This window comes from Pteropus alecto, unplaced genomic scaffold, assembly GCF_000325575.1.
Source record: "Pteropus alecto unplaced genomic scaffold, ASM32557v1 scaffold103, whole genome shotgun sequence".
Classification (NCBI taxonomy): domain Eukaryota; kingdom Metazoa; phylum Chordata; class Mammalia; order Chiroptera; family Pteropodidae; genus Pteropus; species Pteropus alecto.
In genome coordinates, this window is record NW_006436288.1 from 7465912 (window position 1) to 7487793 (window position 21882).

Here is a 21882-nt window from a genome sequence, read left to right on the forward strand (position 1 = left end):
CAGAAGCAATTTTTTTTAAATTAACTAAATAGAATATTTTGAATTAGTCATTTTTTGCAAGTCAGTACTCTGAGAAAATAAAATACTAAATACATGAATTTCCTTTTACAAGGGACTATATGAACATGAAAAAAATTAGTTTTACTAAAAAGATTATAAAACTTGAGTAGAAAAACCATTTTCTATGCATATTTTATTTAAAAATTACTTGTTTTTTATTACCTTCTATTTCCATATACATACTACAGTTTTAATCATACTATATGTATAGCTTTGTATTTCTTTTTCCATATAGCCTTTTATAACCATTTTCTCATGTTTGTATGGTATTGCCTGATTTCTTGATAACTGCGAACATAGTGTTTGGTCATTTTAAATGTCATGTGACTTAATTATTTTTTGAACGATGTTTTTAAAAAATTCTGAAGAATGTAACAGAATTAGAAAGGCTCATATTCTATCTAAACCTTTTGATTTTGTTTAAAAACTAGAAATAATATGTACCCTTAAAATATTTAAAACATATACAGGGCTATACTTGTGAAAATTAAACTTGATTCAACTCCAGGTCATTATCCCCACAGATAACTTTGTGAACCGTTTCTTTTGAACTTATATTAGCAAATTATGAATTTGCCAGTGCATATATCAACCTATGTTTATTAATATCAGTAAATATAACTACATTCCTTTTATATACATAACTAAGTTATTTTGTATCTTGCTTTTTAAAATAATATCTTAGACATCCTCCTGTGTAGGTGTATGTATTCTGCCCCATATTTTTTAAACAATATTGAATTGTTTTTACTTTTTAGATATTAAAGAGATATTGCAATGAACTGCTTTTCTACATATATTTTGGAAAACTTTAAAAAAATCTTACCTTATTAAGTTTATCGGGGTGACATTGGTTAATAAAATTGTATAGGTTTCAAGTGTACAGTTCAATAATATGTCATATACATAATTGCATTGTGTGTTCACCACCCAAAGTTAAATTTCCTTGTCACCATATATTTGACCCCCTTTCCCCTTATCTACCCCCTCCATAACCACTAAACTGTCATCCTTGTCCATGAGTCTCTGTTTGTTTTGTTCCTTTGTTTTTTATATCCTACATATGAGTGAAATCCTATGGTTCTCAACTTTTTCTGTCTTATTTCGTTTAGTAAATTCATATAAATGGAATTAAAAGGTTAAAAACTGTGTCAGTCAGGGTTTTCCATATATATATATATGAAATTCATTTCAAAGAATTGGCTAACACAGTTGAGAGGTTGCTAAGTCAAATTTGTAGGGCAGGCTGGTAAGCTAGAAACTCTGAGGCAGGAGTTGATGTAATCTTGAGGCAGAATTTCTTTAGGAAAATCTTAAGTGTTGCTTTTATAGTCTGGAAGCTCATGCATGTAAGGAGAATGATCATCTTTACTTAAAGTCAACTGAATATAGACGTGACCCACATCTACAAGATACTATCACAGCTACATCTAGATTAGTGTTTGAATAACTGGGTTCTATAGCCTAGCCAAGTTAGCACATAAAACTATCATGCTGTTTTTTTCACCTTGATATTGCCAAATTGTCATGAAAGATGTATTTATACTCCTCAAAACGGTATTGGAGAGTATCTTTTTCCTTATACCTTGTCCAATGCCTGACACCAAATAAAAATTTTTTGCTAGCTGGATACATGAAAATGGTAATTTGTTATTACATTGCTTTTAATTTTGTTATTTTGGAAGAAGGTGGAATCCACTAGTTTCTCCAAAAAAACCCCAGTTAATTGATGTGTATTATTTTCCACCTTTTTAGGCTTTTTGGCTTGTCTAGTAGCCATTATCTTAATAATCAAAACTTATCTTTACAGATTTATTGGCCTGAGGAAGCTCATTCATTTGAATTTAGTAGTTAATTGGTCATTCTAGACAATAAATACATATCAAAATTCTGCTTTTCTGTTTGGGATTTGCCTGGAGCCCTTCAATACTGGAAGACCAATAGCAGTTTCCATCAGTCCACCCAATTTCTGATAATGCTCCATTAAAAACTTTTGCTTTAACCCTATCAGTGTCTTTATTCATCTGGTTTTTCCATAACCACTGAAAACTTCCACTGTATTAGGACCAATAGATTTGCCGTCTGCCTTTTCTTTTCTGCTTTCTTTTGAACAATTCTGATTTTATTATCATCCCTAAAATCCATAAAAGGAAACTTGAGACAGCAAATCGAATACAGCATCCTGAACAATATCACAATATTCACTAGGACCTGGAGGGAGGGCACATTAAGTGGTTGAATATTCTCGATACTATATAAAACCAGTCGGGTATGGCCTGCATATATATGCAGCATATCAGCCACTTCATCTGGAGTGTTACACTTAGCATGCAAAGGAGGTTACAGGACAGTTCTCAGGATAAACTTTCTAGCTGCTCTTAACCTATTTTACCAGGCTAGCAGTCTTGTTGAGATCAGGTTGCTTTGAGTTTGGGTTTGTCACAGCGATTTAGGCATGTTCCGTAGTGAGCTGTGAATTAATTCTACATTAGCCCAAACCATGCCATGGTCTTCAAACCATAGACTGCTCCTAACTTAACTATTCTTATAAGCCATATTAGTGAAGAAGGTTCTTTAGGGAGCTCGCTATGTTGATCCAAAATGAGTCCCACTGCTGCCTGAATCATCTTGGTAAGCTGAGGTCCTAATGGAGTTTTCTGCTATTCAGCACGATTTCTCTCTTATGATATTTCTGAGGTTAGCAGCCTGTTGTTGGATCGGACTGGTTGGAATCTGGGTCAGTGCAGCATCAGGATCCACCCTAAAACTTTTTACTTTTTATTTTAGGTACTATGGGAACAGCCAGGGAATCATGCATTTAGCCAATTTCTCATTATTTTGCACTTTATTATTGTTGTCGTTGGTCTTACTGCACTGGCAAGGACATCCAGCATAATATTTAAATAGAAGGTGGTAGTGGGCATCCTTGTCTTGTTCCCAGTCTCAGGGAGAACATTTTCAGTACTTTATTAGGGTTATGTTTGTTGTAGGTTTTCTTTGGACGTAATATCAGATTAAGGAAGTTTCATTTTATTCTTAGTTTGCTAAGTATTTTTATCACGAAAGTGTTGAATTTTATGTGCTTTTTCTGTATTGTGATTGTATAATTTTTCATTTTTCTATTATTGAGCTGAATTACATTGACTTTTTATTAGAATGTTAAAAACCTTTGCATTCTAGAGTAAAATCCCATTTGTTTGTGATGTGTTCTCTTTTTCATATATTGTTTGTTTCAGTTGCTGATATTTTGATTAGGATTTTTCAACTGTGTTCATGAGAGAGTGGTCTATAACAATTTTTCTTTCTGGTAATGTCCTTAATATGTTTTGGTATCAAGTTGGGACGTGTTTCTTTTTCTATTTTTGGAAGAGTTATTTATAATATGTGTCTGTAGTGAAGTCCACTTTATTGATAATTTGTGTTTTTTTCTGGATAATTTTGCTCAGAAGTTATTTTTATTTTTTTAAAGAATGATATTTTGCCTGTTGAGATTTTATTTTGGCCTTTTATTTTCTTCTTGACCTCTTTTTTTGAAGGTTAATTGGCTGTTTTAGTTTTAGCTTCTTGAGCCAGAAGCTTAGATCATTAATTTTCTGCCTTTTTAATTTTTAATATTTTTGTTTACTTGTTCCTGTAAGCACCCCCAAGTTTTGATGTCTTTATTATCATTAAGTTCAGAACACTATCTAATTATCATTGTGTTTTTTTCTCCACATCATGGATTTCAATGTTTATTGGTTCAAATCGATAGGAGAATTCGTTTTTGTTGTGGTAAAAAGCAAATAACATAAAAATTACCATCGTAATCATTTTTATTTGGAGTGTGTATGTGTGATATGTGTTATTGATGTCTAGCTCATATCCATCGAAGTTTGAGGAACTATCTGAATGATTGTAATCCTTTGGTATTTTTTGAGGCTTGCTTTATAAACAAAGCTATAGTAATTTTGGTAACATTTCATGTAACCTTGAAAAGGATGCATAATGACTTGTTGGGTACAGTGTTGTGTGTGCCAGTTAAGTGGGATTTTAAATTCTGTTGTTCAGATCTTTTGTACACGTAATGATTTTTCCCTGTTTTAAAAAAATTAGCATTTTAGAGATGTGCTCAAGTTTTGAACAATTACTGTGGGATATATTCTGTCTGTCAGTTTCACTGTATATTTATTTTGAAGTTGTGTTATTGGATGCATGTAGATTTAAAATAGTTATATCTTGTTCGATCAATCCTTTTATCATAATAAAATGCCCCTCTTTATCTTCAGAAATATATCCTTAAGGTCTCTTTTGTCTGATATGTAGTTACGTCAGCTTTCTCTTGTATGACTCTTGTGAAAGCAGCATATGTAGTTTTTTTCATACTTAGTCTTTTAATCGGATTCAGTTTTTTTACATTTAATGTAACTACTTAGATAGTTGAGATTTTCTACCATCTATTACCTTCTTTCTGAACCATGTGTTTTGTATTCCTGTTTTTTCACCTTTATTTTTTTCCTTGTTTCAGTATGTTCCAAGTCTCAGAAAAATTCAGAGTGTAATATGGAGTGGAAAATATAATTAAGCATTTACAGTGCATTTTGGTGAATTCTGTGTACTAGCAAGCTTTGAGAAGTATTTGTGCCTTACCTGAGTTTAGAGATTTTCTCCTAGAAGAGATAACTCATGTTGGAATTTTAAAGGAAGTTAGAAGTTTGAGGTGAAGGAAAGAAGGGTGAATTTGTCAGGTAGATTACTAGATAACTTTAGAAGTATCAAGGGAATTTAGATGTCCTAAGGAGCTTGACCTTCATTTTCTAAGCATTGTGGACCATTTTGAAGATTGCCAGTCATCATGTTCATATTTGTATTTTAGAAAGTTTATTCAGGTGGCAGTATTAAGAGTGAAATTTTTTAGGAGGCAGAAAGGTGTTTAAACTGGCATAAGAGACCAGTGAGGCTATTAAAATACTGCCAATAGATTGACAAGGTCTTAGATTCAGGTTTTGGAAGTGGGGATGGAAAAACAGGAGCAGATTTAAGAATTATTGAGGAAGAAAATTTTATGTAGGGGATGGAGAGGAGAGAGGAGGGTTCAAGGATGACTCTCTGAAATTTGTCTGAGTGGGTAGAAGACAAAATGAATCGGTATCATTAGATACCAGTTAGCAGTTTTATTTAGCTGTGCCTTGGTGTAGTTTTCTTGTTTTTTGGGCTTAGGCTTGTTGAGCTTCTTGGATCTTTGAGTTTATGGTTTTATATCAGATTTGGAAAGCTTCTAGCTGTGATATCTTTAACAAATTTTTCTGTTCTCTTTTTTTCCTTCTCTTTGGGGACTCAAATTTTATATAGTCCAGTCTCAGCTCACAGATGCTCTTGTGTGCATGCGCTTTCTCCCTCTCTCCTTTCCTCCCTTCTCCTCCTTCCTCCCCTCTCTTTTTTACTCTCTCCTTCTCCTAATTAATTTTCTTAGTATTTTGTTTCGGATAGTTTCTGTTGCTTTGTCTTTTTGAAGGGTCACTATGTAAGCTACTGTTAAATCCCATCTAGTGTATTTTTCACTTCAGAAATCTTGAGAAGTTTGGGTTTGGTCTTTTTCCTATCTTCAGTGTCTCTGCTTAACTTTTTGTTATAGAAAACAAAACATTTTTATGGACTACTGTTTTAACATCTGCTAATTCTAGCATCCGTGTCAGTTCTGGTTGGTGTCAATTAACTGATTTTCCCCTTTTCACTAAGGGTTGTATTTTTCTGCCTTTTTCACATGACTGATAATCTGATTGGATGTCAGCTGTGAATTTTACTTTGTTAGCCACTGGATAGTTTTCCTAGTTATTTGGGAATAATTTGAATTTTGAGGGTATTTTAAGATTTGTTAGGTGGGACTGGTGCAGTATGCAATCTAGGGCTACTCTATAAATCTGTAACATGGATTTTTTAGTAATTCACCTTTATTATATGATTTTATCATGAATTATTTTGTCTTGTATTAAAATTTCAATGTGTAGTTATCTATATACTTGGTGAGAGCTTAGTGTGTACAGGCACTGTTCTCAGTGCATTTATGTATATTAAACTCATTAATCCTTATAATAATGCTATAAAGTAACTTTAATATGCTGATATATTGTATGTGAGAAAACCGAAGCACATGGAGGTTAAGTGACTTGCCTGAGGTTATTGAGCTTGTAAATAACACAGCTAGAATTCCAGCTCAAGCAGTATTGCTCTGTAGTTCGTCTTCTGAAATGGTAATATCTTAAATATTTAACGAACAATGCCGGATAAACACTATGAAAAGGAGGTCCATGAAATTTGTATTAGTTTTGTTCTTCCATCGAGATGAAATTTTATATTTCTAGTATATATCTAGTATAGTATATAGTATACTTACCTAGTATATGATGTATATTTTAATTGTGTATTCAGGAACGTTCAGCATATTGAATTACTTGCAAATTTATGTATGAGGTGGGAACTATCCAAGAGCAAAGAGCATTATGCATACATCTTTAAAGTCAGTTTTTTCCATCGAGAGACCATCAGGAACACATCTATAGCAGAACAAGTTTGATTATTACTCACTGCAGTAAGGGAAAACTTACACCGTGGGGAATGGTGGGGCTCTCAGTAAGTAGCTGTTAGAAAGGATTTAATGTAGGATTTGGGTTTATCTGGTGATTTGGGGGAGAGTTCTGAGAAGCAGGGGTTTCTTCAGGATTAGGTGATATGAGGAAGGAAGTGGGATAAGTCTATGATTCTGTGGGCATCTTAATCCTACGTATAGGACTAGAGGATTGAAGCCAGGCCAAAGCTGTGACTAGAAAAGGAACAGCAGTCACTCATACTAGCCAGAACACGGGGATGTTAGGTCATTTTTGTGGTTAGAAAAATTTCATAATTTTTCTAACACGATTACAGTGATTTTGTTTTTTGTCTTGATCCATTATGGCCACAGAGTGGTCTCATCTGATGTAGGTGTTCTTTGAAACTATTTACTACGTTCAGTAGAACCTCAAGATCTTGTTATGCGTGCCAGATTGGTTCCTAGCTATTAGATGCCTTTTCACTAATTTCACTTGTAAACTAGGTTCATTGCAGAAAAAAAGTGAGAAAACATACATAAGCCAATAGAAAAAAGTTTAAGTTGCTTAGAAACAGGAAAACAAGAAATGAAGATTTAAACTACCTCATATTTTTATTAAATATCTTTGCAGACATTTTTATGCTTATTTATAATAAAATGTTTTTATATATAAGAGATTATGTTATTCATATATATATTTTTTCTCTAGGAATGTATGGTGACTATCATTTCTTTGCAAGTGTGTGCCTATTGTATGAATAAGAGAATTATGTTATTATAATATATATTTTTTCTCTAGGAATGTATGGTGACTATCATTTCTTTGCAAGTGTGTGCCTATTGTATGATTGAGAAGTTAGGAACAGTGTCATTGGAGTTTTGATTATGTATTATCTTTATCAGTGTCTGATGTTCAGTAATCTCTATTCAGTAATCTTATCTATCTCTAGCTCTTTTAAGTGCGTATGTCTTTATATATATTTCTGTACACATAAATGTACGATATAGCATGAACAATTAAAGAAGTTTATTACTATAGGCAAGAGAGAGAATGCATTTGTTATAAACTAGATCAAGAAGACAATGTTGGTAACTGTATAGGTTCTACTGTTTAAGTATTAATCACCTACTATTTGCTATGAGGATACAGAAAACAAATTTGAGTCCTGGCATTTGAGGAGTATAGTGTTATTTATAAGCATTTCAGAATGTTTTTTTACTCTTTATTACAGTAATTGAAATATTTTATCTCTACATGACACCTGAAGAAGTTATAGAATACCATGAATTTATATGGCATTGTAATAAGAAACAACATGCTTTTCAACACAGATTTTAATAAAATGATGATTGCCATTTAATTTCAATGCATATGCTTCTTGTCAGTGTCTTCCTACATACAGTCTTTTTGAAATCTAGGTGGAGAGCAGTATTTTATGTCTCTGCTTAAAATATCTATAAAAATACAGATATTCTGAATAAGTCTCTTTACATTAGCTCATTCTATTGACCTGCTTTAGGTGAATAAAGATAATAGTCAAGCCTTATATATAATAAAAAACCATTATATAAAAACTTGTCAACCATATATTAACTTTAGTAAATACTTTATTTCAAAATTTCATCTGAAGATGCAAAGCTTTTTCAGGTCTCATTTATCATTACGACAGTCTTATTGAAATAGAAACATTTATCCTGTTTTTCAGGCATAAGTTATATGTGTATACATTTAAAAGTTATCCTCTGTCCTTTTTTCCTTTTCTTTCCAGTTGTCTTAGAAAAAAATGTCTTTAACTTTTACTTTCACTTTTACCACTTGTCCCTTTTTTCCAAAAAAGCTCTTAATTATAATTGGGTAAATAAAAGAGTTAGTTTTGGTTTCTAATTAATAAAGAGGAAAACGAAAGTTAGAATTTTTGAATAGATGTAGAGAACTAATATTGGTAGTATCTGTTTGCTTTTTAATGTGCCATTTGTGTTCAGAGCTAAAAAAAGGACTTGAAGTACTTGACTTAATGCTCTTGAAAAGTCCCAGAAGTTCCTTTTAGAAAATATTGTAGAAATCTCTACTTACTTATTTTTCTTTAATTAAGGTTGCCCTTCTTTTTTTTTAGCTTAGCATTCAAGTTTAAATTACAACCCGAATACTTAAAAACAATTTCTAATGCATGTTAAGTGACCTTTAAAATTAGCATTTAAAATTCATTTTTTTTAAGTTGGAGATTTATCATACTCTAAATTATGGTAGATATTTGTATGTTTAAACTCATGAACATTATTAAAAACCTTTTCTTATGTCATATACCATGCTAGGAAGAGGACAGTGTCCCTGTCTTCAGAGACTCTACACACACACACTCACACACACTCTAATTGCAGTATAAGGCAGACTGAGATGTAATAAGTTATTAAAAAAATGTATAGGAATATTGGAGATTGACTAACACTTCAGGATCGAGAAAGATAATGTTGTAGGAATGAAAGGCAAGACAGTAAAGAGTGGAATTCCTTTTCATTTAAATCTAGAATTAAAATTATAGACGTTAGGAAAAATTGTGTTTAAAATTCTTTTATGTTAAAAAGATATTTTCTTTTAATTAGTATTTAGTAATTTTCAAGTTATCTCATAATTCCTTAAAAATATGTAATTGCCTTTCCCCTATTTTTTTTTTTTCTTTTTGGACAGCTTTTCACAGATGGAATCACAAATAAACTTATTGGCTGTTACGTGGGTAATACAATGGAAGATGTAGTCCTGGTGCGAATTTATGGCAATAAGACTGAGTTGTTAGTCGATCGAGATGAGGAAGTGAAGAGTTTCCGAGTGTTACAGGCTCATGGCTGTGCACCACAACTCTACTGTACCTTCAATAATGGACTGTGCTATGAATTTATACAGGGAGAAGCGTTGGATCCAAAGCATGTCCGCAACCCTGCCATTTTCAGGTACATTTCTTTTTCTAAATGATTTATCCTTTTGAAAAATAAGAGTATTAAGTGTACTAAGGAAATATATTTTAAAACCGCCTTTTCTTTCTTTTAGCAACTATTTAATTAATTTAGAAACTTTCTTTAGTTAGGTTGTGTTTTGTTTTGTTTTTTTCCTAAAGAAAAACATTTTCCATCTGCCATCCATCCTAATTGTTGACTCTTTGCTAAAAGAAAGGGCTACAGGAGGTTTTGGATTAGTCTGCTGCAGAGGAACAAAGCTTCTCCTTAAATTTTTAAGGCAGCACTTAGTGTTATACCTTATCACTAAGTTTAGTTACTCAGATGCTCATATTTTCAAAGTTCTTATTAAGATTCTTTTTAAATCTGTTAATACTTCTCTGTACTCTTTAAATTTTTCATTATTTAATTATTTTTTCATAAGAATGTATTGAATTTGCTTGGTCATTTTTCTAAAACTGCTGTCTTTTAAAATTCTCTTAATTCTAGTATTTGAAATTCTTAAAAACTAGCAAATGTGCTTGAATGGAAAATAGCAAGTTCATTCATTGTTTAAACCAGAAGTTCTCAAATATTTTGGTCTCAAGACCCCTTTACAACTCTTAAAGGTTATTGAGAACCCAAAGACCTTTTGTTTATGAGTTATATTTATCAGTATTTATCACATTAGAAACATTTTTTAGAATACAGGGTTATCAAGTGAACATTCTGTTAGCTGTGTGTTGATATTCTCACTCCATGTAGCTTCTTATGTTACACTGTACACTCATGAGAATGAGAGTGAAAAATGTAAATAATATCTTATGAAAATAGTTTTAACTTCACAAAAACCTCCTTAAAGGGTCTTGGGTCTCCAGGGATCCCGGATCATATTTTAAGAATTGCTAAGTAAACACACTGATAAAAATGGGATTGTCCAATATCATTTATTTTAAACACAATTTCAAATAATATTTTGACAAAGAAATCTACTCAAACCCTAGTTTTTAACCATCAGATATAGTCTCTTTTCTTACATGAGTATATTGTCTAAAATGTATCAAGGGATCCTGATTAATAGATTATTTTTGTTCTTTGGTGTAAAATTTTTTGTGGTTTTGAGGCTTGTGTACATATATATGTAATTTATTTCTAAAACCTCAATCTTATTCACAGTGGTTGAAAAATATTTCTATAACAGGATTAAAAACATATAGATGCATAAATTAGGCCAAAGGAAAAGCTGGAGTTAAATTCAGATACAACAAATGTGTTCCTTAAGATTGTTAGAGAAGGGCCACGTGAGCTTTCTAGTAACCAAAGCAAGGAGGAAAATATTAGTTTTAGAGTCAGTGTCCAAAAGATTTAAGAAAAGAGTTGCTTAAGGGTAATACCATTTTTACTTGTGTAGCAGTCTTAAATACCGTTGTAAAATCCACAGATTAATAGATTTTACAATGACATTCCTGAAGTGTCTTTAATACACCAATTTAAACTTTCAGTTGCATTGCTGGCAGTGGGTAACTATCTTCCTGTTAGAAGTTCATATTTAGGACATTCTCACCTTGTTATACTCTGTAGTCACATGATGGAAACTGGACACCTGGAGTGTTGTTTTTTTTTTTTTTTCCTTTCAGTGATAGTGGAAAGTTTAGACTCAAAAGCCATGTGAAATTCTATATTAGGCAGTATAGCTTTGTCACCAAAAGTATTCTGTGAAGCCAGGTTGCTTCAGCTTTGTGAGCTGTATAAATTTGGGCATTGTACTTAAATGGTGTATGCCTCAATTTCCTCATCTAAAAAATGGGAATAATAATAGTACCTATCTCTGTGACTTTTGTAAGGATTAAAGTTGTCAGTATATGTAAAAAGGTTAAAACAATGCTTGGCATATGTAAGCACTATGTAGTGTTAGATTTTATAATTATATTTTTTTTCTCTTAAAACTTATCACACTGTGCAACTACTGCAGAGCTTCTGACAACCTGGTTGTTAAGTAAAGAAGTATTAAAATACTACTTAGGCAAATTGTCATTGATACTACTAATCTGTTGGCTTCGTTATGCTTTTAGAAACATACTTTTGGATTTTAAAATTTAAACATAGACTTTTTGCTCTTCAGTACTATTTAATATGGCATATTATATGGTGTTCTTTGAAGTATATAAAAGAACCATATGGATGGGGCATAGCAAATATTTATTCCCACAAACATACCCACTACTTCGTTTGTGACAGAGTACTAAATAGTCTTGGAACTCTTTCCTCCTGAACCTAGATGAGACCTCAGAATCTTCTGAACTAAACAGTTTTAGTTAATTATTGCCCATTAGTTCACCCTTGTTTTGGGTTTCATTTTAACTTCCTTGAAGACTATTTTATATTAAAAATTCAAGATTTTTTTTAACCAGTACTAAACAGTAGTAACATATATTCTGTTATTGGAGAAGTGATACATTAACGTGATGATGATGGTGACTGATACTGATTTAGCACTTAATATGCTCTAGATACTGTTCTAAATACTAATGTATATTAATAAACTCAACAATCCTAGGGGATAGCTAATATTATAATTCCATTTTAATAGATGAGAAAAGTGCAGAAATCCTAAGTATTTTGCCCAAGATCACATGGCTAGTAAAAGTACCTCCCAAGAGAATACTAATGATGAGTAACTTAACCTTTCTGCTTACTGAGAAAAGACCATAAAAAGTAAAGGAAAATAGCAAGGTCTTTGTTACACCACTTATGAAAAATAACTTCTGAAAATTCGTAGAATTGAAGTGAATAGACTCAAGAAAATGAATGTAGACTTCTATTTGTTGATTTCTCATAACTATAAAATTAATCATTAAGCTTACTACAGAATTTCTGTTTTAATAGGAAAGCTTTTCATAATTTATAGTTTTTTGATCAAGAACATTGAAATTTTGTCAAAGCTCAGTTTACTATTTGAAAGAATATCACAAACATGTTTGCATTAAATCAACTATATGACGTTCTGGAAATGGAAAAACTATGGAGACAGTGGAAAGGACAGTGGTTGCTAAGGGTTAGTGGAGAAGGGAAGGATAAATAGGATTTTTAGGGCAGTGAAAATATCTGTATGATACTTCAGTAGTGGATACCTGTCATAAATTTGTCCAAACTCTTAGAATGTAAAACACCAAGAGTGAACTGTAATGTAAACTATGGACTTTGGGTGATAATGTGTCATGGTGAGTTTATCAGTTGTAACAAATGTGCTACTTTGGTGTTAGATGGTGATAATAGAGGAGGCAATATATGTGTGGGCTCAGGGGATGTATGGAAAATCTCTAAACCTTCCCTGCATTTTTGCTGTGAACTAAAAAAGGTATTATTAAAAAATAGCTTCTTCAGTATTTTCATTTGGATCTACTACTTATTTAGAATATGTAAATGATACTAGTATAGGCATATACACATTCCATAAAAAAAGAATACATACTGTTAGAAACCAAACATCAGTACTTTTCAATTAAATTCTGATATTCTACTTGCAATAAGTGATATATTGAATTGACTCACAATTTAGAAAAAGAGAAGCAGAGTGGAAACTGAGAAAGGAAGTAAAGGAAGGTGACAGGAACTCTGTAATAATAGAATATGCTTAGTATGACTAGTAAACATGTGCTATTTAACTTATTTTGCTATTACATTTATTTTAGATTATGTCGTAATTCTCTAATGGCATATTTTAGAGTTAAGAAAAAAAATTATTGTAAACAACATAATAGAAAAAAGCTACTTGAGAGAAAGACATATTTGAATTAATAAAATAAGTGAATTATAAATTATTTAAAAAAGGAACATGGTTTTATTGTTTTCAAATATGTGCAGTTAAATACTTTTTAAAAACTCAAGTAAGCAATAAATGATTCTGGAGCCCAAGTTGAGGTTAGGGATGTAAATTTGGGATGATGTGCCTTTTAGCTTTTCTTTTTTTAAAAAATGAATTTTGTATATTTGATTTATTTAGTAAAGACTTATTGCCAATTTGGGTTTCGTTAGATGTCACATTTTGAGCCATTGTTATTAGGTTAGCCTAATATGCAGCCAACAGTCTGGTCTGATTAATCACAGCTTCAGTAAATATTGATTGAGCCTTAGATCAAAGTCCACAGTACTTGCGTTGACTCATTCGGACATACATATTTGCCTAAATTAAGATGATAATAAAGAGTATCTACTTTGAATATAAAAGGCATTGGAATATATGTTTATGTTTGGTCTAGTCTAAGGGAGGAAAAATAATTCAAACAATCTCTGCTCTCCTGGTAATTTACAATCTGTGGCAGATAATCTTGAAGAAAAAAATAAGTGAAATGGTATACACGGAAGAAGAGAAAAGCTTTTCAAAAAAAGTACTGATAGTTTACTGTGGTATATTTGGGAAATGAAGCAGTTTCACATTTGAACTGGGCTTTAAAGGATGAGACAGAGCACTGAGGAGGCTGAGAAAATGGGATAATAGGTTAACATGAGTTGGACTCAATGCTTAAGTTGTAATTCAGCTTATGGAAATTTATCATGATCTGTTCTATTTGGACTCTTCTGTAGCAACCAAATAAGTATTGCAGAGACTTTCAGACATTTTTTTTTTTTTTTTTTAATTCAAAGGTGTTTAGGAATTTTTTCATCAAATATTTCTTTAAAACTTGCCTCTCAGCTGGAGATCCTTGCTGAAGTTTAATTAAAAATGATCCAGCAATAGACATAATAGGATAAATGCAGTTTAAGATGAATTATTGCACATTTTCAAGATATATAACAAGAACACTGACTTCCAGTGTTGAGGATATTGTAGTGAACCTGGTACATTGTGGGTTGCAAGTAAAATTGGTAGTTGTTCTCATTTGGAAATCAATAAGGCAATATATAGTAACTTATAAAAGAAAGTTATACACTATGTTTTTGTCATGACAACTCTTATATTCAGATATAACTAAGGTGCACCAGCATTAATAAGTATTACACTCCTATTGGTATGATAGTTTTGAAAATTGTCTAAAACATGCAAATGGTTTATGCAGGGCAGAGAGGAAAAAACTCAGCTTAATAGTTGAACTGTGGCTATGATCAGGCAATAATGTGCTTAGTGAAAACTCAAAGGGAGTATGTAAAAATGAAGTAAACTATATTGTGATGGCAAGATTAGGGATTATTTTTCAATTTCAAAAAAATCCTGTTATTATTATAATGCTCTTTATTTTTTAAGAGGTTCAAAAAGAGGGAGAAATTAGTATTAGAGGATATTTGAGAAAATTCTCTGAAGCCTTGAGATTTTTAAACATTTGACTTTATTGAATGTGAGTTTTTAAAATAGCATTTGCCTTGATGTTAGTTCGGTAAACCTTACTTATTGACACTAGTGAATAATGCAGAAATCTTTGTTTTTATACTTGTGTATACAAAACAAAAATTATTTATTAAATAATGCTGTTATTTTAATGGAGATTTTTTATAGTTTTTTCCTGTTATATATAAAATCGACTAATAAAAAATAATTGAAGTGCTCTAATCAAGCCTTTTTAAGAACATTCTTTTTTATGACCATTTAATTAAAATTTTTTCTTTTAAATTGTGGTAAATTATGTGCAATAATTATTGTAATCATTTTTAAGTATACTGTTATATAACATTATAGTATATAATACATAGTATATAGTGTTAAGTACATTCACATTGTTGTGCATCCAATCTCTACAATTCTTTTTATCTTAGAAAACGAAAATTTTACATGCATTAAACAAGTTCCCATCCTTCCATACCCTCAACTTTGTCAGCTGTCATTCTGCTTTCTCTCTATGAATTTGACTGCTTTTAAGGCCGACTGATATTCTATTTTAGGTATATATCACATTTTGTTTATTCATCCTTGGATGTACATTTGAGTTGCTTCCACCTTTTGGCTGTTGTGAATAATACTGTTATGAGCACATGAACACATATGTGTAAATAGTTTTTTGTGACCCTGCTTTCAGTTCTTTTGGAAATATAACCAGAGGTAGAATTGCTGTATCATATGGTAATTCTATTTTTAATTTTTTGAAGAACTGCCATACTGTTTCCTATAGAAGCTGCACCATTTTATATTCCCACCAACAGTGCACAAGAATTCTCTTTTCTCCACTTTTTTTTTTTGCCAGTACTTACTATTTCTTGTCCTTTTAATAGCCTTCCTAACAGGTATAAGGTGATATCTCATTGTGGTTTTGATTTGCATTCCCTTATGATTAATGATAGTGATTATATGTTTTACGTTTTCTTATGCTCACTGGCCATTTGTAATATCTTCTTGGAGGGGGAGTCAATTAAGTCCTTTACCCATTTTCTAGTTGTATTGTTAATTTTTTGTTGAGTTGTAGGAATACTTTATATATTCTGGATATTGACCCCTTGTCACATGTATGATTTGCAAATCTTTTGAGGGATTTCCTTTTACTCTGTTTTGTCCTTTGATACAGTTTTAAAATTTGTTGTGGTCCAGTTTTATCTATTTTTAATTTTTTTGCTTGTGCTTTTGGTCTCGTATCCAAGAAATCATTGCCAAATCCGATGTCATGAAACGTTTCCCCTATTTTTTCTCTGAGTTTTATGTTTAGATTTTTGATCTATTTTGAGTTAATTTTTGTGTGATTCATGGAGAGAGTTTAGCTGTTTTCTTTTTCATGTGGCTTTCCAGTTTTCCTAGCACCAGCTGTTGAAAAGACTGTCCTCTGACCATTGAATAGTCGTAGCACCCTTACTGAAAATCATTTGAGCATAAACTTGATTTTATTTCGATTTCTCTATTCCATTGGTCTATATGTCTTGTCTTTATGCCAGTATAGTAAATCCTCACTTAACATTAGCAATAGGTGCTTGGAAACTGCAACTTTAAGCCAAATGACATATAACAAAACCAAATTTACTATAGGCTAATTGATATACAATTGACCCTTGAACAACACGGGTTCGAAATGTGAGAGTCCATTTATATGTGTTTCTCCCCCGCCCCCCCAATCCTCCCCCCTGCTGCCAGTAAATACTGCAATTTTTATATACAGTAAATTTTTGATGATTTCCTTAATACCATGGACCAAATGTATCTATTATACCAGGCTACCATATTGCTGCTTCTTTGTAATCCTACATGAATCACTATACTTGTAAATAAATATGAATTTTTTCACATTTCTTCATTTTTGATGTCTAGTGTTAGTAATTTGTATAACATTTACAGTATATAAGACTATTGATGTGTAGGTACTGACAGGATTCATCTTGTGAATGGACAACATAAACTTACAGTGTCAATAAATACAGAATAGTACTGTAAATATATTTTCTCTTCCTAATGATTTTCTTAACATTTTCTTTAGCTTACTTTATTGTAATAATACAGTATATAATACATATAACATAAAAAATATATGTTTATCGGCTTTATGTTATCAGTAAGGCTTCCAATCAAAGTAGACTATTAGTTAAGTTTTGGGGGAGTCAAATGTTATACCCAGATTTTCAACTGCATGAGGAGTCAGCACCCTTAATTCTTGAGTTGTTTAAAGGTCAACCGTATAATTTAGTTAAGTTTTGGGGGAATCAAAAATTATATGTGGGTTTTTTATTGTGCAAGGGTGTCAGTGCCTCTAATCTCCATGTTCAAGTATCAACTGTAAACAAGAATTAAGTTTTTGTGGAATATATCTGGACACAAAAGTATCACCAAACTTCTAAATAAAGGCCCCTAAACACTTTTAATATTATGCACTGAAATACATGTGAGCTACATTTAAGAAAGATTAATAGATACAAGTAAGAGAATTATTTTCCAACCCGCTTTTTCCAGTTCAGGTGGCTAGAACATAACGTATCTTGGCACCTGGGCACAAGGTGAGAACACACTCTGGACAGAACAACTCTCCATTACAGCACACTCATATACCACACTCACTCAGACTGGGGCAATATAAATATGACAGTTCACCTAATGTGCATTCACATCTTTGGGATGTGAGAGGAAACGAGTACCTGGAGAAAACCTGTAAGGACATGCGGGGAGAATGTGTTAACTCCACATGGCGGCTCTGACCAGGACTTGATTTTTGTTTTTCTCATCAGTGTTGAATGAAATGTTATTTGAGCATCTGCTATACCACAGTTTTGGTAATTGCAGCTTTGTAATAAGTTTTGAAATCAGGAAGTCTGAAATGGAGCTCCAACTTTATTCATGTTTTTCAAGATATTTAGCTATGTAGGGTTCCTTAAGATTTATTTGAATTTTAGCATGGATTTTTTTATCTATGGAAAAAATGCTATTGGGATTTTAATGGAAAGTGCATTGAATCTATAGATCACTTTAGGTAATATTGACATCTTAATATTAAATATTAAGTCTTCGAACAAATGATGTCTTTCCATTTATTTGTATAATTTAGTTTTTTCAGCAACGTTTTCTAGTTTTTAGTTTATAAGTCTTTCACTTGGTTTAGTTCATTCATAATTGTTTTGTTCTTTTTGATACTATTGTAAATAGAATTGTTCTTAATTTTTTTTGATCGTTATTAATGTAGAACTGTAACTGATTTTTTATATGTAGCTTTTGTGTTCTGCAACTTTGTTGAATTCATTTATTAGTAAAAACTTAATTTTCTTAACTGAGCCATTCTGCACAAATTCCTTGTTTTGTTCAAGCCCAGTTTATCAAAAATTTTAGATGAAAATAGAACTTGTATTTAGGACTTATTTAATTTTCTTAGCAAAGCCTAGTTTTTAAGTATATAGGTGCTATAATTGCAGTTGAACTATACTTGTTATTTCCATAAGGATATTTGTATTATAAATATTTTCTTTTTTGTTAATTTTTATACAGAAAAGATAGACCAGTTAGTAGTTGACTTGAATTCTATACTTTGAGAAGAGGCTTGTACAAGATTTGTCTTTCTTGTAAAAAGAAAAGGCACTATTTCAAATGGATGGTCACTTTATTTTTGTATAGCAAGACATTTGATTTTGTTACAGTTCTTATTATATGAAATTTTTAAAAATCCAAGATAGATTTTGATCCACCTGACAATAAACCTAATAGTGGTGGGGGGCGGGACTTTGGTTTTATGGTAAATTTCTAAGTATACTGAGTCTGTTTTTCAAGTATCGGTTATTCATCAAATATCTGTGAAGTACCTTTCGTAAGTGCTGAGTGTTAGAATAGATAGAATAATAAAGTATGGTTTTTGTCCTTTGTAGGATGACTTAGTGGTAGTATTTATCCATAGTATTGATAAAGCAGTCTCAACTATTATTATGATTATTTGCTGCTATATTATTTTGAATTTTATAAGAAAATGCTACAAAATATTTTAAGTAACTGAATGTATTTTTACCTATTATATAAATATGATACTGTCATTTAATATTTTGCCTCTTATGTAATCTAATTTTAATAACGCACCTGTAAATAGGGCAGATATATCTGTAACTTAATTTAGATGATATTAATAATTAGCTCTTAAGTTTTGATATAGATTTTTTGTAGGTATTAATTTTACTATAGTATAATGATCATTAATATTTTAGTTTGTTTTCTATTTGAGTAGATGTACCCTTATGCAGAAATGTTTTTAAACTGTCATATAAATGTAATTCTCATTTTCATCTGTAATATCAAATTTGTTTTAGGAGAAAATTATATTTGATAAATTTTCGATAAAAATCACTCATTTGGAAAATTTTGCACACTGGGTAAAACTATAAAAATGGCATTATTATTCATATTTTAAGATCATAGCAAATAAAATTTGTTGATGTTAAATACCTCTTTTAGTATGTGAACTTTTTCCTGAATCACCAGTCTCATTTGTTTAGTAAGCATCTCTAGAACATAATGTTCTTTCGACAGAGATTGCCTCTTGAATTTTATGTAACATAGATCATATCTTTCTTTAAGCCTGTTGTCCCAACTATCCTTAAAGTTATAAACCTGTCCTTACTGGCTTAAAATATATAGGTGTCTCTTCACACGTATGCAAAGATGTATGTACATATACGTGTGTGTGTGTGTGTGTGTGTGTGTGTGTGTGTGTGTGTGTGTGTGTGTGTGTGTGAGAGAGAGAGAGAGAGAGATTTGCATTCTCCTTTGTTTTGGCTTTGTTACCACTTGGCTTTTTCCTGCTGTTTAAAGTATCATGCATTCATTTGGGCCTATATGTATATGAGAGATTAGCATAAAATAAATTTCTTTTTCCTATATTCTTGTTAAGCATGAATATGTAGTCTTGGGAAAGGCTGGTCAAGTAGTAATTTAATTTATATAAAGAAATGTTTTTTTACTGGTTTGTTTGAGATTATGAATCAAAGCACACATATTAAAAAAGGCTACAGATTTTGATGTTTTGTAATGCACTAGAACTCTTGATTGAGGATGATAATTTGAAAATTCGATCTGACAAGAAAGAATTTATTGGTACATATAACTAAGACAAGAGTGGCAGTTACAATGATCAGCAGTTGCAGGCTCATCTAATCAGTATCCCCAGCCCAGATAGGGGCGGGGTGGAGGTGGTTCCTCTTTTTCTGATAGTTTCAACCAAAGTCAGTAGCTTCAACAAAAAGTTCTGGGATCAAATCCTTTTGGCCTAGCTTGGTTAATATGCTCTGAACCAATTGTGGCCTGAAGGATGGAATGCTTTGAGTAAGTCTGTGTCATATCTTCACTCCTAAAGTTAGTGTTGCAGATGGGGTGGGGGTTAGGATTGAGATAAACTCTATATGAACCACATGAACTAAAATGAGGGAAATGGAAGTTTCTCCAAAGGAAAATAGGACTTTTTTTTGTTATTAGAAACTAGGTAGATAAGAATATTCACTACAGTGTAAAAATATAATAAAACTGTTATTTAATCTCAGATTGGTAAAGGATTGCTATACTGTTAGCTTCCCTGTGTTGAGCGGTTCTCAAATGTTTTTACACATTAAAATTATCTGAGAAGCTTTTAAATATCTTGATGTCCTGGCAGTACCCCAGACCAATTAAATCACAATTTCTGGGCAGTAGTACTCAGGCCTCTGTATTTTTTTTAAGCTTCCGGAGTTTGATTTCAGTATATAGCCAAGCTGCAGAGCATTATATTAGTGCCCTTCAAACTTTACAGTAGATTAGGATCACCTGGAGATCTTGTTTAAAATGCAGAGTGCTAGAGCCTGCCCCCAGAGATTGTGATTGAGTGAGTATATCTGAGGTAGGACCTCGGTTAGTCCTAGGTGGTGCTATATTGGAGATCCTAGAACTGTACTTTGAGGAACGTTACATTAGATTGTTAACATCTTAAAAATTTGCCAGTTTTAAGTAATTTGTGGATTACTATTAAGTCATTTGTCCACTGACTAGTGTATAGCTGTTTGGTATGCTTATTCCTCTATTAGCATTTGTCATACTAGGTTCTATAGATAGCAAAGGTAGCATGGACACAAGTATATATAGCTTCAAATTATTTTGTAGTTGCATTAAGAAGATTGATTCTGACATCATAAAATCCTAATGTTCAGAGAATTTATCTTTAACACATCTATATAAATTAACTCATAGAACCCATTTATCTCCCCAGTTACCTTTCTACTTTAGTTCCTTTTTGCCCTTTAACCTCATTAATTTCAAAGGCTCAAAATTAAAATGACTCATTACAATTTAAATGTATCTCTGATTCATGTCTAATACATACCATGAAATCATCTGTAATTGTGTATTGTTCTGCTGGTCCCAGACATCGTGCAATGAAAATAGGCCACCTACTTCCAGATCCATAGCCCCTTTTGGACATAGTATGTAATTGCTGTATTAATTATAGGTTTCTTTGTTTTGATGCTTTAAGCATTTGATTCTTCTTGAGAAAGTTGAATTGGCCAATTATTTTGACTCTTAAACACATAGATGGTAAAAATGAAATTATGTTATTAAATGCATACTAGTTGTTTTAGTTTATGTATGGGGAGACGTGAACTATATGATGCTGAATATTTTCTTTTTTGTGGTGTTTTGTTTTTAAATAGGCTAATAGCACGCCAGCTTGCTAAAATCCATGCTATCCATGCACACAATGGCTGGATTCCCAAGTCTAATCTTTGGCTAAAAATGGGGAAATATTTCTCTCTCATTCCCATAGGATTTGCAGATGAAGACCTTAATGAAAGGTAAAATTACTTTTTACATTTTAAGTGATATTTTACATTGCTTTGCTCTACATATTGGGTTTCAAAGATAACTATGAGTTTTTATGTATAAAATAATGGTTTGGTTTATCTTTTTGCATTTGAATAAAATAAGCATT

At 31.7% G+C, this 21882-nt stretch overlaps 1 protein-coding gene across 1 annotated transcript in view; it reads left to right on the top strand.

The window, feature by feature from the left end:
* Positions 1-21882, top strand: part of ETNK1 (ethanolamine kinase 1) — a 53394-nt gene that overhangs the window by 6415 nt on the left and 25097 nt on the right. The window contains exons 2-3 of the mRNA XM_006912685.3: positions 9309-9568; positions 21605-21745. Coding sequence (XP_006912747.2) covers positions 9309-9568; positions 21605-21745 — 401 coding nt within the window. The remainder of the gene's footprint in view (positions 1-9308; positions 9569-21604; positions 21746-21882) is intronic.